This window comes from Pan paniscus, chromosome 5 (genome assembly GCF_029289425.2).
Source record: "Pan paniscus chromosome 5, NHGRI_mPanPan1-v2.0_pri, whole genome shotgun sequence".
Lineage (NCBI taxonomy): Eukaryota > Metazoa > Chordata > Mammalia > Primates > Hominidae > Pan > Pan paniscus.
Genome location: NC_073254.2, coordinates 15,890,212 through 15,907,678, shown reverse-complemented (window position 1 = coordinate 15,907,678; position 17,467 = coordinate 15,890,212). Strand labels below are relative to the sequence as shown.

The window sequence follows — 17,467 nt, the reverse complement described above, 5'->3', positions numbered from 1 at the left end:
TTTTCTTATATAATTTCAAAGCCATCTGTGACATGGCTGTATCATCCCCATTCTACTAGTGAGAAAACCAACGTCAGGGGATGGAAAAACAACTTCCTTATGGTCACACTGCCAGTCAGTGCCTGGTGGGACCCAAGCTGGGCCCCGATCCCCCATGTCCCCCTTGGCACCTGTCCTGCTTTAGGGAAGATGGTCTGTGGTCAAAGCTTAATCTTTGCTTTGATAAAGGATTAATTCAAATTTTGGAATGAAAAGAAGAGATTTTGAAGCCCTAAAACTGTACTGTGTGACAAAACTCCTGTTCTTGGGATATGGTGGCAGAAGTAAGGGAAAGTGTCAGAAAAAGTCCTGCAAGGTGAGAAAAACTGAAAAAGAGACCCCTTTCCTATAGAGGCTCACGAAGGGGAAATTGCAACTGTGCGACCCTGTCTGCTAGCTTTCTCTGTCACTTCATCCCCCATTCCCGTTGCTGTGTGCACTTTTATCCAACTCTCTTAATGTCCATGGCTGCGCTACCAGCAAAATCTAACCCCATCTGCTTGGCTAAGCTTCTTGCGCTCACCTATACCTGAGGAGTATGACATCAGGCTTCAGGGCTTATTGAAGTCATTACTCACATCATTGCACTAATCACAAACAGAAGTGAAAGTTGTAAATTGTGTATAATTACATTTCATAGAGAAAAAAGTAGATTTAAAAATGGCAATTAATATTCTTAATAGCCAAAAGTTATTGCTAATTAATAAGAAAAACATAAGCACTCCAATTGAAAAAGAATGAGCAAAGGTCATAAAGACATAAAACTCGCCTGTGGAAACATACGTAGAGGAAACACAGAATTAGTGAGTGTGTGTATGGAAATAAATGGAAGGATAATGCTTGCTACCCAGTGTGGGCTTTGGGGGTAGGTCTACCTGGACTGAGTTCTGGATTCACTATGTACTAGCTCCATGACCTTCAGCAAAGTAACCTCTCTAAGCCTTTGTTTTTATCTGTAAAATAGGGATACTTATTTTCCCTGCCTTGAGGGGTTATTGTGAGGATTAAAGAAAATAATTCTGTAAAGGGCTTAGTAAAGTGCCTGGTGCAGAGAAATTTTTCAGTGCACATTAGCAATTGTCACTGCTAGTAGTATATTTGCATTGATAACAATTAGTAATTTAACATCTCACTGAAATCAAAGAAATGCAATTAAAACAACAAATACATATTATTTGTGACTTATCAGATTGGAAAACAGGTGAAAAGATTGACAATAACCACTGTTGGTTAGATGTGGAGAGATGGGTTCTCTTGTGCGATTCTGGGATGGTAGGACCTGATGCCCCATTTCTGCAGGGCAATTTGGCAATATACATTAACGTTTAACATTCTGATAGTTTTTGACCCAGTCATTCTTCTCTCAGAAACTTATTCCTGGGAGATAACTGAACAAATGCACAATAATGAATATATAAGAATGTTTATCCTGGCATTTTTTTTTTAGAAACAAAAATTCAGAAGCAACTTAAACATCCTTCAGTGAGATTGACTAATAAGTCCTGCTTCATTTTTATGACAGAATGCTACTACTAATAGCAGTGTTCTAGATTTTCCTCCACCATCATGGATAAAGCTCTCTGTCATGTGGATGGGTAAGAAAACATGGAGTGGAAAATAACATCTATACTGTGCCCATGTATGTGTATCAATCTTTTAGTTTAGTAAAAGACACAAGTTTGGAAAAATGTGCTTTAAATTGCTTACATTGTCCTCTTCTTGGGAACTAATTTCGTTATTTGATTTTTAGAGTGTCTGTTATCTTTTTACTCAGAAAAAAAAGGAAAAGGAAAGTTTTTTTTTTTTTTTTTTTTTTTGTCCTTAGCAGCAAACCCTACACAAAGATCTACACGTTGATTTTGCTCATATAAACTGACTTGGAGGTATGTTCCAAGAACACATCATCACAGCTTGCTTTCTTTTCTTTTTTCCTTGTTTGTTACTCAGAAGTGTTTCTTCATTCTTTAGTCTATGATTCATGCAAGAAGACAGAACCAATGTTTTGCAAGACCTTTCCATGAAGTAGAAAGAACAGTAGTGTTCACTCCATAAGAGGCGTGCGCTACAACTTGCCTTGCCTCATCGGCAATGAGGAAGTTGCATGGGTTTCCTACGGCTCTGCAGGGGTGGAGTGAGCCAGAAAGAACTGGTCAGCCCTAGACATTCAGGTGCTATCAAATACCAGCCCTAGGGCCAATGACACTTAAAAACAAAACAAACTTGAAACTTCCTTTGCTTGTGTTGCTTAGAATCACTGCAGTAGGAGGATTCCTGAGGCATTACCTGGATAGTCTCATCTGGCTGGACATGCAGGAGAACTGGGAGACTGCTGAGACTGCCACGTGGGGTGACTTGAGGGATCTTTGACACTCTCTGTCTTAATCTGTTTTGTGTTGCTATAACAGAATACACAGACTAAGTAATTTATAAAGAAAAGAAATTTACTTCTCACAGTTTTGGAGGCCGACAAGTCCAAGATTGAGGGGCTGGCATCTGACGAGGGCCTTCTTGCTGCTTCATTCCACGGCAAAATGGCAAAGAGAAGGTGAGAGAGAGCAAGAGGTTGAACTCGCAGGGTCTGGCTTTTTTATAATAGGCATGGATCCATTCATGAGGGTGGAGCTGTCGTGATGCAAGTCCTCCCGTTAGGCCCGACCTCCCACCACCATTGCATTGTGGGTTAAGTTTCCAACTCATGATTTTTGGGGGACACATTCAAACCATAGCACCCTGTGCAACCCACCCTGAACAACACTATTATCCATCTCTTCTTTTCCTGGTTTGAACTTCCCACTATAAATAAAAATTCCAAAATGCCTTACATAAGCCTTGTCCTGTGATGTGCACCACATTTAGCAAACACTGTTCCGTTTGAGCCGCACAGCAATCCTTCAAGGCAGGCGAAGTGAGACTGATTATCCTCATTTTACAAATGAGAAGAAAGGCTCAAAGGGACGGTGGGAGTTGACTGAGGACCCAGCACCTCCTGGACCTGAATCAAGGCCCTCTGTCCCGCTGCTTTTGTTGTTGTTTACCCTGCAACTTCACAGCCCTTCAGAAGGCCCTGGACATCATGTGCAAGCTCCATGGATGGCCTGAGATTCATCCTTCCAAGTTGTTTTCTGACTGAGAGGCAACATTTTAAATTGTGATCCCCCCCTTACCCCACCACACACACTGAAACAAAAGTTTCAAGAAGTCATTACCACACAATGACTCAGATATGTTCTAGTCTAGTCTGTCTATTCCATTCCATTCCATTCTCTTTCAAAACGAAAATAAAAGAAAGGAAATGCTGCATGCGACTTGGTAAGTTAATTTCAGGACACCTTGGGACCACTTCCTGCTGCATGAGGCATCAGCACACAGCAGGGGATATTTTGCATTCCTGTGTGCACCGTGGGTTAGACAGGCTGCTTGGCCCTAAGTGGAGAATGGAACTCCAGTAGAAAGGCTGAGATGCACTGCAAGTAACCTCTGCAGAAAGGAGAGGATGCCCACAGGCAGGCTGAAGTGGGCCTGTGTGGAAGGAACACTTCAAGACCACTGGCCAAGAGACTTCCTTCATTTTTATCCCTTCCTGTTTTTCACCGGTGCTGAGGATTCACCACCAGTGTGGGGAGCCTCTGACTATAAAAGGAAAGCTGACTTTGGCTCCTTCGTGTTTTCTGGTAAGTTGGGGCCTAAGTTTTTCTGCCAGCCTTTGAGGAGGAAATGTAGCTTCCCTGGCACACTGCCCGGTCAAGGGACGTTGAATCCATTGCAATCAGCAGTTGAAGATCCACACTACAGGCCACGTTCTTAAAATAAGTGGCTCCAGGACTTCCAAGAGGCAGAAGGAGCTTCAGCTGGCCATGGGCAGGATCCAAGTGGAGCTTCATCCCTGCAGAGCAATGCCTGGCCCTCAGCAGAGGCAGTCTGGAGCAGGGCTTCTACCCTTTTCAGCTCATAGATTACTTTGGAATCTGATGAACACTGGGAGCCTTCTCCTTATAAGAACATACACATGCACGAGAATGAGACAATTACATAACATTCCTTGGGTTTCACAGATGCTGAAGCCAATGACTTGCTTGAAGCCTGGAAGAGGGTGTTGACCTGGAGAATTCTAAAGGCCAAAATTTAGAGAAAATGGTGCCAGTAAATGAATTCACAAGGAGAAATGCTTCCTTGCCAACTCACTTCTCCAGATTATTGAGTGCATCTATCTGTTTGCTTTTGGCTTCACGCAATTGGCCCTCTTCAGTTCCGTACTCTTTCCTAAATACCTTGCAAGTTTTCTTCTTCTCTCATGCCATTTATAATATGCTGACACCTGATTAGAGGAAGGAAGGACTCAGCTGCACTTGCACTGGGGGAAGGGCCACTTACAGGAAGCCTACCTGGGGCTGAGCTGGGTCTCACTGCCTCCTAGACCTAAGGGCTCCAGCTTTTCCCTCATCTCTTGTTGCAGCCACCACTTGTTCTAGATCTGCATCCATATCTGTAAAATGGGGGTGATAATACCTTCCCATAAAGTCACTGTGAGGATTAAATGTCCAGCACAATATTTGATGCATAGTGGTGCTGAATAATATTTATTGTCATTACTATCATTATTATTGGCTGCTACCTTCATTTTGAAATTCTATCCATGAGCTATATTAATTAACCTGCATTCAGTGTCAGGATGTATTTCTTAATTTAGATTTTTAAATTTTTAGAGTATGTGGCTAACCATGAATGTTGCATTTTCTCAGTACCTATTTATTCATATGAAACTATAGGTCTGGGCTTAGAGTTCATCAATATTTATAGAGAAGGCTCTACCTGTTGAGCACTGTGCTAGGCATCCCCAGAGATGCTGGCCCACTTCATGCCTTAGGCAGCCCCACACGTGAGCGTTACTAACCCATTGCTGCTATGAGAGCATTCAGAAAGAAAGCTGTTTAAGTTGCTTGACTAAACTGGTAGAGTTGAAATTAAACTCTGTCTCTTCATGTTACTGGACTGCTTGGATATCTACTTTCAGAAAGACTACAGTTTGATATAAACATTGTAGTTTTGCTCATGGAAAACTTACAGTAAATCTGGGCTGTTTCAACACAACTGTCAAACTGTTCACTTACAGCTGTATTTTCCCTTGCAATGGGTGAATAAGGTACAATGATGGTTGTACAGACCATTACTATTATTACCTGTTAATTTACATTTAAACAGATTTATAATTTCTGGCCCTGATTTCCAGTCCAGTATACAGCAAAAATCCATATTTTAAACTAAAAATAATGTGCTTTTCATAAAATCATAAAGAAACCCACCTGGCTATTGTCTGGGGACTTGCGAGAAAGATCCTTTGTAGTTTTCTTCCATGTCTTCTAAGGAATAGTTTGGAACACATAGTAAATAGTCAATTAATACCAAAGGGCATTTGCAAAACTATCAACTCCCAGTTTATATAAAGGACCAGCCACCGGAATTATACATGAATTAAAAAGATAGCACACCATAGTCAGAGAAGGACAACTTGGGAATAGTTTGTGTAACAGCCGTGAGGGTAAGCGAAGGGTCTGTCTACCTGTGCCTTCCCAGAATACTGCCTCTCTTCTGGTCTGCTTTGGGAACAGTCAACAGGAAAGAAAAAGTAGACAGAGTCAGTGCACTGAATAAAAGAAGATTCTAGATCACTACAAGGGGCTTGTCATTTGAGGCAAAGTGTCTGAGAGAGGAAGGTTTTTATGGCCTCAATGGGGAGACTGGTCACTGATAAAGCGTTCTGGATCTTTTGTGGGCCAGAAGATAAGTTGAGTTTTGGTTAATGTTTAATGATGCAGAACAAAAGTCATAAATAGTCCATGAGAAATACGAGCACAAATGATTAGGATTGGACAGTTTGCTTATTCAGCTGCAAAATGTGCTGTGTTCTATTCTTGTCATCCCCCCATGGTATAACAAAATGCAGTGTGACAAGGAATATAAATGTCCCCTAATGCATGGGCAGCTTTTTCTGTTCTAAGAGAGTCAGCATGAGTCACTCAGCAGGTGAAAAATGTTTAATTTAGAGAAAATAGGAGAAATAGCAATAGCTTCCACACAGCATCATTGCCTGTATCAGGTAGGAATAAGATTACTGCCAGAAAACCTGAATGAACAGTGGCTCAATCACAAGGTGTTTGATGCACCCCATAAGAGGTTGGAAAGCGGGCAGTCCAGCCTGCTATGGCTGTTCCCCAAAGACCCAGGCTCGGGCTGCTTGAGCTCCAGCCATGGCTTCCACACTCCATCCATCAGGATGGAGGAAGGGGTAAGAAAGGGTTGACTCCCTTCTTCGTATGCAGTAGTTTCTGGGATTTGCGTGTAACACTTCTGCTTGAACCCCATTGGCCAGAATTTAGTCACATGGCCACACCCAGGCCGAAGGAGGCTAAGAAATGTAGTCTTTATACAGGACCGGGATGATGAAGAACTGGGGGTTCTAAACTGACACTCGGGAGCCAGCCTCAGTTTCTGCCACACAGTTCCCAGGATTTGATTGTCCTCAGCCAGAAGTGGTGCCTGGAGGGCGTCATGTGAAGCCCTGGGAGGGCAGACGCCCGGAGCCTGGACTCCAGGCCACAGAGCCAAACACGGCAATGGCTGCCCAGGTGGGTGGGTGCAGCCTTTGCTGCTCTGTGGCTCTGACCAAGGCCAAGGGTAGGAGTGATGAATCTGGTGAGAGAGAGGAAGAGGACCCAGGGAGACAACATTTGGTGAAGTGGCCTACTGTGGTGGTCCAAAGGCCTTAGATTACTCTGAACTTGGATCTGCTGTGTGGTACTGGCCAGTTACTGGAAGCCGCCATGTTCTCATCCACCTAAGGGTTTTGGGCAGCATTGGGTGGGGTAATATATAATACATTATATACATATATAAAATGTATATAAAATCTAATTATAATTACACATGAGAATTGGATGGGGTGATGTATATAATACATTATAGACATATATTGTATATATACTAAGTTTAATTATAAGAATTGGGTGAGGTGATATATATAATACATTATGTGTTCATAACGTATATATAACATAATTATAATTATGCAATATAATGCATATATGTATGTTTTATATTATAATTATATAATTGAGTGAAATGATGTATATGAAGCATTTAACCCAGAGCTTGGCAAGATGTAGTTGTTCAAGAAACGTCCATTTTTACACCTAGTGACTTGGGAGCAAAGATGGGGCAGTGAGCTGGAAGCCTTCTGCAGAAGGGCAGGCATCTGCTGGTCGGGGGTGGGCGTGGGGGCCATCACAGAAGCACCCATCATTGCCTGTTTTATCTGCTGTGCAGCTCCAGGCGCTCCTGATGGAAAGTCACAGACATGCTGCCGTTCTCTGCTCGCTGTTTCCCAACCACTCCTCACCACCAGTCCTTCCCCAGTGAAAATAGCCCTCATGTCACTGCCCTCGAGGATTAGGGTTTTAAGTTTGTCCCTGATAACTAAAAGTGTGAGAGACAACAGGGAGATCGATATCAGCATCATGAGGGCAATCACAGGAAACCGGTAATTTCTGAGGTGACGGTGGGCTGTGGCTGAGACAGAGGTAAGGAGGATAGTACAACAGTCAGGAAGTCTGCAGTCACATTGTCTTTACTGGCAGTTTTAAATTCTCCCCAGGCTCAAGGCAATTTTCTCAGCCTGCATGATTTGGAGGTGAATACCTTCTAGGGTGTGAAAAATGCACGTGGAGGGATTTTCAGCTTCCAGCCCTCTCCTGGGACTGCGCAGCCCACAGCCTACACGAGTGGGATGTTCCAGTGAGAGCTGCAGGTCCAGACTGACCTCATTATCCCCCAGCCTGGCTTCTCCCAGCTTTCCTCTCTCCACGATGCCCTCCACCCATCCAGACAACCCAGCCAGGAAACTGGGCGTCATCTCACACTCATGCCTCCCATTCCCACCCAAGCTAACAGTCCTTTAAATATGTACTTTAAAAATCCAACCCAGTCCTCCTGGACCCCCAGCAGCAGGCCTCTTTGAGAGCCTCATCATTTCTCCAGGAATTATTGCCACAGCCTCAGACTGCAGACCTCTCATCCTCAGCCACCTGCTGATCACAGCCATCTTGCTCCCCTGGCTCCCCATCACCTCCAGGAAAGATTCCCAAATCCACTGCTGGCTGTTCATGTTCTGTGGCTTCAGAGACACATCCAGCCTCCCCCTCAGCCCCTCTCCCCAACTCGTTCCCTGCTTTAGAAAAATCAAATATTTCCAGAACTCGCCATGCTCTCCCATGCTGCTAGGCAGATGGTTCCACTCCTGGACAACTGCCCCTGGTCCCGGTTCCAGCAGTTCTCCCCTGGAGGGCCCTCTTGGGGTTCTGCAGAGCCTAGATGGGGGCCCCCACAATCTCTTAGCGCCTAACAAAGAGTCCCTCCTTGACCAGACTCCAGCCAGACTCTTGATCCATAAAGACTTGAACAAACACTAGCATGACCTCTATCAGCTTAAGGCCACATCCCTGGAATGACCCTAGCCCCTTACAGTGCCTGCCTGAGAAAACTCAAGGCTGCTAAAAGAATCTACTGTTTGTTCCAGCCAACAAGTGGAAGACACGGGCTCTGACTCCCAGCCTCTGCGGGTGGTGGGAGTCTGACTTCATAAGCTCAGTCAGCAAACCCAGATGGGTTCACACAGACCATGTCCCCTTCCTGCTTTCTGGAAATGTTAACTTCTCTGACTCTACTGGGCCCCCACTCACCCCTCTCCCTCCTCCCTCATTCCCCCTTTAAACACCCGGTCCTCTCTGCACAAATCAAAGCGGAGTCCAGCTCGCGTGGGGCCCTCCTTCCTACAGCAATGGTGCATTATTGATTAACATGTATCCTGACCACTCTTGCTAGTGCCCACGTTTGTTTCTTTTTGACCTGCCTTGGGCAAACCCTCTTATAGTTATTTCCATTGTTTGCATACCTTTCACATCAGTCCTCTGTGGATTCCTTCATTCATTTATCCATTCATTCAATTAATTTAGAGTGAATTTTCTTCCTTGTGTTAGCTGTAAGAGGTACAATTCAGATGTCTTCTCCTGCCTTAGCTGCTTTAGCAAAGTACCAAAGACCAGATAGCTTATAAACGACTGGCATGATTTCTCACAGCTCTGGAGGCTGCAAGCCGAGACCAGGGTGCCAGCAGGGTGAGTGCTGGTGAGGGGCCCTATGGAGTTGCAGACGACTGACTTTGTGCCTCCTCACATGGTAGAAGGAGGGCAACAGAGCTCTGTAGGTCCTTTTTATAAGGGCACTAATCCCATTCATATTACCTTAGAAGGCCCCACCTCCTAATACCACCACATTAGGGGTGAGGATTTCAACAGAAGAATTGTAGGGAAACACACACGTTCAGTCCTGTGCACCCTCCTTGGGAAACTTCTTCTAGGTTGGGTTCAGTGTCTCTCCTCTGCACTTCCATAGGACTCGTGCTGGCGTATGTGCTTATTACACTGTAATAGCAGATATTTGCCTGCTTTCCTTACTGGACAGTGACCTCTTTAAGGATAAACTGAGCACTTTGTGTCTGTGAGAGAGTGTGTGTGAATACACAATTCTGTATGTGTGTGTGTGTGAGCCACACAGGGTCTGACTCCATGAAAGATTTTTGAATGAATAAATGAATGAAAAGTGTTACGAGATTGATCTACTCAAAGTAGCCTAACTACTTCGTGATTCACTCTGCATCATTATAACTTGAAATACGAAGTCATTTGGGAACATGCTTAAAGCCAAGACATATTATTTAGTCACAAGGGATTCTGAGAAAAGAGGGTTCCTACAGCTATGGAGGAACTATATTCAGCAAGCCTGTTGATCTGTTGTTGAAGGATCAGGTTTCTTTTTGGTAATGAACGTGTTCAGTGCAATATCTGTCTTAAGAGCAACCATGTAATGATTAAAATGAATAACCTTCATGCTTCTGGAGCTGTGCTCAACCAGTTCTGTCAAAATACAACCAGTGAGTCTGCTGGTTATATTTAGAGTGGAACGTGAGGAATAAGTCAAGAGAGAGGGAAACGTCTCCAAATTAATTGTTGTGGTAAGTTCCCGGCAGACAGAAACTGGAGGCTTATTTTGCTTAGCAAGCCTCACAGCGAAAGGGATTAATTCTGTGAAGCACCGGGTCACTGTGAGAGTTTAGTCCTCACAGCAAGGAGAGGCCTGGGTACGTGGATGGTGTTTGTCTATGTGGACACGCCGTCATCCTAACTAACGGGCTGTCTAGGCAGGCTGGTGTTGGGTCAGGACAGTGGGTTCTTCTGTGGGTGCTGATCAAATTTGATTACTTAAATAGTTTCATTAAATATGGAACAGGGTTACAGGGTGTAGTTACAAGGACCAGGAAATGGAGGGTCCTTACCCTCCGTTGGGGGTAGGGTGAGGGGGGCTTGTAAATTATACATTGAAGCATTTTAAGGAGCTTTTTCAGACCTATGGTAGAGCAGGGAACTCTGAACAAAAGGATTGAGGTGAATGTTCTAGAATTACTCTAGGAATATCCTAGTAATGCTCTGGGAGGTAACATTCTAGCATAGAGTTTTGGGCAGTGTATCTTGCTAGTTGTGGAGCTTGGGTTCAAACTCGGTAGATCAAGGCTCAAATATCAGCTCTGCCACTTGCAAGCTGGGTGACTTGGGCACGTTAACATGTCTGTAAGCCTCCGTTAGCTAACCTGCAGAATGGAGGCAATAACAGTAATGCTCTCGGAGGAGGATGGCAAAGAATGGTAGTTGCCATTTGCATTAAAAGGATCTGGGTAGGAGAGCATTTAAGTGGCTCAGTGCAAAACTTCACAGTTTCAACTTTAAAATTAAACTGCGTAAAGAACAGTGCAAACCCTTGTTTTCCTCAGTAATTCAGTAGTGCCCTCCTCCTCCACTGTGGCAGGTCTGGGCTGGGAGGTGGGAAACTGCTCAGGTCTCAGCTCTAGCATTAATCAGTTCCCCTTGGGCAAGCCCCTCAGGCCCCTGCGCTCCATCTGCATCATGAGGTCATTGGCATATGATGTTCAAGGTCTCTTCAAGTCACAAAATTCTATAGCTCTCCAACTGACTGCTGGTCAGCCCAATATCGTGGCAGAAGGTAGTTTTTCTGATGTGTACACAATTCAGTTATTCTTAAAATAGTTTCCGTAAGCAGAGAGAAAACAAACTACTTTTTATTTACTTTTTCAGCATGAGTAGATTCTGCCAAATGCTCGAAGGTAAATTTTGGTGATGGAGTCAACCATGCGTGCAAACTGTACAAGTCTACAGAAAGGATACAAACACGGTAGCCGTGCTTTCCAGAGCAGAGTGGCTGCAAGGCAGAGTGGGGAGTGGAGACAGAGAGGATGTATGAATCGTCTCCACCTGGAGAGCACGTGCTTCTAGGAGAAAATTGCTAAAGAAATGTCCACAAAATGTTTTAAGAGCAATTTAAAAATCATCAACAGCACCAATTTTGTATTAATATACTTGACCAAGGATTTATATCCAATTAGGAGAGAGGAATTCTGATTTTCTACTCATTTTTGTTACCAGTATATGCCTGTGGAGAAAAATGGAAGGGAAAGAAGACCAAAACAGGAGTCATGTCTTGTTGGACTAAACTGAGTTCTCAATCCAGATTACACATTTGAATCATCAGGTGCTCTAACACACAGTCAACGCCTGGGCCCTGCCTCCAGGACTCAGATCCCCTTGATCTGGGAGGGAGTGTGGACACCCCTAAAGGATTCTCACGTGCAGCCAACATTGAGAACTGCCAGGTTTAACAGTCACCACCTCCTCCACCCTAAGCTACTGAGGATCAGCTGTTTTTTGTTTGCCTGTTTGTTTTATAAAAAGCAGAAATTTTATTTTCTCATAGTTCTGGATACTTGGGAAGTCCAGGATCCAGGCACCAGCAGATTTGATGTCTGGTGAGAGCTGCTCTCTGCTTCTGAAATGGTGCCTTCTTGCTGTGTCCTCACATGGCAGAAGGCAGAAGGGCAAATTGGACCTAGGTAGTTCAGTAGTTCCCTTGAGTGTGTTTATAAGGGTCTAACCCCATTCATGAGGGCAGAGACCTTATGGCCTAATCATCTCCTAAGAGCTCCACCACTTAATACTCTCATGTTGGGTCTTAGCTTTCTTTTCTTTTTAAGGTTGGATAAATGTGTTATTAATGACCTTGTTTACATCATAATATGTGTATGTATGTGTATATACACATACTCACATGCTCACAGATATATATTTTTCTATAAAGAACAATATTGAACATCAGCAGACAATTTCCAAAATATTTCTTAAAAACCAGAAGAGTGCAACCCGATGAGGTTTCTCTACGTTACTCACAGAGCTTCAAACCATCGTTTAAAAAAATTATGTATTTATTTCTTTATTTTGACTTTTAAGTTCAGGGGTACGTGCGCAGGTTTGTTACATAGGTGAACTTGTGTCATGGGGGTTTGTTGTACAGATTATTTCATCGAGGGTCAGTTGATGAGCCAGTCCCTCCAGGTTCCCACTTCATTCCAGAGTACGTCTAGAGCCCTTGGACTTTCTGAATCCTTTTATGTAGTGGCGCCTTATCTTGGAGGAGTTTCTCAAAACAGAATCCCTTTGTCCCTGGCCTGCTGTGGTCACGCCCTCCTTCCCCAGAAAGGGGCTGCTCGGGAACTCTTCTTTTGATGAACTCTTTACTAGCCTGCCTTGAAGAGGGGTAGATAGGAGGAGGCACCACCGAGGAAAAGCCTGGAACAGCTTCTTGCTCCTCCTCCAGGTATGTCGAAAGTGGTGGTGTCCAGTAGGATCTCCTGCAGTTACAGAATGTTCTAGACCTGGGCTATCCAATATGGTAGCCAAGACATAGGTGGCTCTTGGCACTTGAAATGTAGGTAGACAACTGACCCTTCTTAATTTCATTTAATGATAGATGGTTAGTTCGAATTTATTATTATTTTTGAGATGAGTTCTTGCTATATTGCACAACCTGGTCTTGAATTCCTGGGCTCAACCAATCCTCCTGTCTCAGCCTCTCAAGTATCTGGGACTGCAGATGCACACCACCATGCCTGGCTCAAGTTTAAATATAAATAGCCCATCTGTCTAGTGGCTGCTGTATTGGATTTCACTGTTCTTTGTGATGTAGGGCTCTGAATTACTGTGTTGTTCCTCAGCAGATATTTTCCCTGGGGTTTTCTCTGATCATATTAACACCTGACTTGCAGTCTTCCTATAATCACCTTGAGTGACGTCAGTGTCCCTCTGAGTGACCCACCCAAATCTTGGCCTGTTGGTTCCTTGACATCCTCTGTAATAGTAATTGTCCCCTCTGCCCTACTCAAGCTACCATTTTCTGGGGCCACTGCAAGTCCCTGTCCTTACCTGGAATTGTTCTACCTTTGAAATTTTAAAGAAAATGTACCACAGTGCTATTCTCAGACCTGTCACCCATTGCACTCCTCAGACTTGTCACTCACCCACTGCACGACTGAGGCCTCTTTTCCCTGGACCTTCCACTCTCTCCTTCTCGCTGTCATGACCAAGATTATTGTTCTAAGACTCCCTTAACTTTTAAAATGCTGTCTACTTGTTTCTAAACCAGTGGATATTTTTTAGGCCAAATAATATCACTTAGCTTTTCAGAGAGCTTGGTGGTCTGGGGTCGCTCAGTCCTTCTTCAAATGTTTTCTCCCCATGGCTTAACTGATCCACTTCACCAACTCTTGCTGGGGCATCTGGATGATACTGTAAGTGGCAGGCAGTGTACCAGATACTGGGTGTGAGAGTCAGCAAGACAGGCATGTCCCAGCCTTCTAGAATTTACAGTATAATGAGGAAAATGGACATTAATGGTTGCACTAAAAAATATGAGAGGACAAGTGGGAAAAGCCTGCAAAGGAATGTAGTGTGAAAACCCCGCATGGGGGAATTCTCTCAATCCTATTCAGCCCCAAATGCTTCTGATTCTATCTCTTGAATAACTCTTTTAAAAAAACTGTGGTAAAATATACATAACATAAAATGGACCATCTTACCTATTTTAAGTGTACAGATGAATGGCATGAAGAGCATTCCCATCATTAGGCAACCATCTCCAACACCCGTCTCCAGAACTTTTGCATCTTCCCAAGTGTCAACTCTGTGCTCTTTCAACAGCACTTCCCATTCTCCAGACTCCTAGCCCCTGGAAACTACCATTCTGCTTCCTGTCTCTATGCATTTAACTACTCTAGGAGCCTCATGTGAGTGGAATCACACAGTAGTTGTCCTTCTGTGATTGGCTTATTTCACTTAGCACAGTGTCCTCCAGGTTCACCCACATTGTAGCATGTGTTAGGATTTCTTTCCCTTTTACCGCTGAATCATATTCCATTGAATGGGGAGAATCGCGTTTTGATCATCCATGCATCCACTGATGGATACTTGGGTTGCTCCCACCTTTTGGCTATTGTCAATAATGCTGCTATGAACATGTGTGTACAAGTAGCTCTTTCATTCCCTGATTTCAATTCTTGTGGGTGAATGTAGCTAGAAGCAAAATTGCTGGATTATGTAATAATTCTACTTTTAATTTTTGAGGCACCACCACACTGTATTCCATAGCAGCTGTACCATGTTACATTTGCACTGATACTGCTCAGGGGGTCAATTTCTTCACATTCTTGCCCACACTAGTTAATTTCTCTGCTGTCTTTTATTTATTTATTTTTGACAATAGGCACCCTAATGATGTGAGATAGTGTATCTTTGTTTGTTAATGGGAGAATTTATTTTGATACATGTATGTTCTGGTGATGAATATTTCCAAGAACTTCTTCTCTCACTAAACAATTCTTAAGTCTTAGAAATCGCCGGAGGTCTCCCAAGGGGGGCTTTCCCTAGAAAGGACGGTCCCATGGGGAAATGTTGAAGCTGACACCTCGTGGGTGGCTTGGCCTCCTTAGGTGTCTGGACGCACACTTGTACCACTGCACCGTAACGAGGCACAGGAGGTGAGAAGAAACACAGCCTGTTGGACAAATGCCTGCTCTCTCTTCGGGTGCACCTTGGAGGAGGCTTCTCTTGGGGGAAGGCAGGAGACACAATGAGAGAGATAGGCAGAGTGGATTATGGCCTTTGAATGCCAGATCTGGGTTTTGGACTTCATTTCGTGTGAAATGGGGGCCAGCTGAGGCTTTTGGATTTAGTTCAAGGAGCTTTTTTTGAGACAGAGTCTCGCTCTGTTGCCCAGGCTGGAGTGCAGTGGCGCGATCTCCGCTCACTGCAAGCTCCGCCTCCTGGGTTCACGCCATTCTCCTGCCTCAGCCTCCCGAGTAGTTGGGACTATGGGCGCCCGCCACCACGCCCAGCTATTTTTGTATATTTAGTAGAGATGGGGTTTCACTGTGTTAGCCAGGATGGTCTCGATCTCCTGACCTTGTGATCCGCCCACCTTGGCCTCCCAAAGTGCTGGGATTACAGGCGTGAGCCACCGCACCCAGCCTAAGTTCAAGGAGCTTTAATGCGATGAGGAGGTAAGTGGAGGTGGCTGTGGTGGCTCCGGGAAGTGATGAGGGACGCCTGTCCTGAGGTGTGCCGACGGGGACACAGAGGAGGTGACAGATATGGGAGGAATTCAGGAGGTCATGGAGTTCAGGCTTTGAGGCCAGCCTGATGCTGAGATGGGGGTGGCTGGGAGGAGTCCACACTGGCTTGGGCAATTGGGTCATGGCGGTACTTTGAGTCAGGATAGAAAATTTCAAAATGCAAACTGATTTTGTGGAAAATATATCAAACTACTTTTGGAAAGAAATGTAATATTTAGTGGGCAGATATTTTACTCCCATAGGTGGAGATAACGTAGAAGGCCTTCCAGGATATGGAATCGCTCCTCTCCCAGCCCATATGGTGGGGAGGGCTCCTCTCGACTCTCCCAAAGGGAGGCTCCCTCTCCCTTACGCAGCTGTCCTCTGGGCCTGGGGAACAGTGCCCAGCCAGCCCAGGGGTGTTCCACCCACAGGAGACCTGAGACATCCTCCCAGCTGCTCCAGTGCCTCAGTCAAAGGGACCAGAACTGAATACCTGTAGCCATCCTTAGACAGGCCAAGTTCAGTTTTTCATCTTGCAGACAGTTTTACAAAACCATTTTGATACATAATATTTGTACATATTTATGGGGTACATGTGATATTTTGTTACATGCATAGAATGTGTAATGATCAAGTCAGAGTATTTAGGAAATCCATCACCTCGTGGATTTATGTGTTGGGAACACTTCAAGTCCTGCCTTGTAGCTATTCTGGAATAGTCAATACATTGTTGTTAACTATAGACACCCTACTCTGCTATTGAAAATCAGAATTTAGTTCTTCTATGGAACTGAGTGTTTGAAGCCATTCACCAACCTCTCTTCATTTCCACCCCTCACCTACACACCATTCCCAGCCTCTGGTAACCATCAATCTACTCTCTGCTTCTGTGAGATCAACTTTTTAAGCTCCCATTTATGAATGGTGGACGCAATATTTGTCTTTCTGTGCCTGGTTTATTTCACTTAACTAGTGACCTCCAGTTCCATGTTGTGGCAAATGACGGGATTTCATTCTCATTTATGACTGAGTAGTACTCCATTGTGTATATATACCACGTTTTCTTTATCCACTCATCCCTTGATGGACACTTATATTGATTCCATATCTTTGCTATTGCAATGCCCACAGGCAGTTTTGAGCACATACCTGGTTTTCAGAGGCAGGGGAAGATACAAAGATGAGTGAGAAACCATTTCCACGTTAGATCAGTTCATAGTCTAATTGCAAAGATGAACATATAAGGAATAACCCAATAATAATATACAGTCATCCTTCAGTGCCTGTGGGTGTCAGGTCCATGACTACACCAAATGTCACCCTGGGGGTCAGGTTTCAGCCCATGCTGAGGTCCGGAGGGAGTGAGTCGATGAGTAGATAGCTGAAAGAACACTTGGGGGGCTGTAGGCAAGTGCAATGTGGCTTTATTCAGCAGCAGCTCTCCTAAACAGCTGACTTATATTAGCTCTTTCACATTGTCCTCTCATCAGCGGCTTTCCTACACTGTTCACCGTGTCTTGGCTGCTTAGTCCAGTGGTTCCCACCCACAACCGTGCGGCTGCCTCTCCCCTGCCTTCGGGTTCAGCAGCTTCACTCTTTCTCTCTCTGGGCACAAGCAAGCCGAGCTGTGTCCTGGCTCCCTCCTGTCCGTCTGCAAGATGGACACCTTGGGCTCTCTTCCTTTCTCTGGGCTTGAGCATCTGTACAGTGTCAGCGGGACAATTATACTTTTTACAGGCAATAGTGGCTTAGAGTCAAATGATGAGCCTTCCCATGTTATGGCTACATGGCTGTGATAGCAAGTGGAGTTATGCACCTGCACTCTAAACTCGTGGAGTCATTCTGGATGTTTATCTCTGCCTATCC

At 44.5% G+C, this 17,467-nt stretch overlaps 1 protein-coding gene across 6 annotated transcripts in view; it reads left to right on the top strand.

The window, feature by feature from the left end:
* The window catches only part of LOC129397909 (uncharacterized), a 305,819-nt gene that overhangs the window by 22,503 nt on the left and 265,849 nt on the right, over positions 1 to 17,467 (top strand). The window contains exon 3 of one of the 6 annotated variants that reach the window (XM_063605117.1): positions 1,987 to 4,920. The exons of the other annotated variants lie outside the window; for them this stretch is intronic. Within the exon in view, the coding sequence (XP_063461187.1) occupies positions 1,987 to 2,014 (28 nt within the window). The 3' untranslated portion in view covers positions 2,015 to 4,920. Of the gene's footprint in view, positions 1 to 1,986; positions 4,921 to 17,467 lie in introns of those variants that run through there. 6 annotated transcript variants of the gene reach the window in all.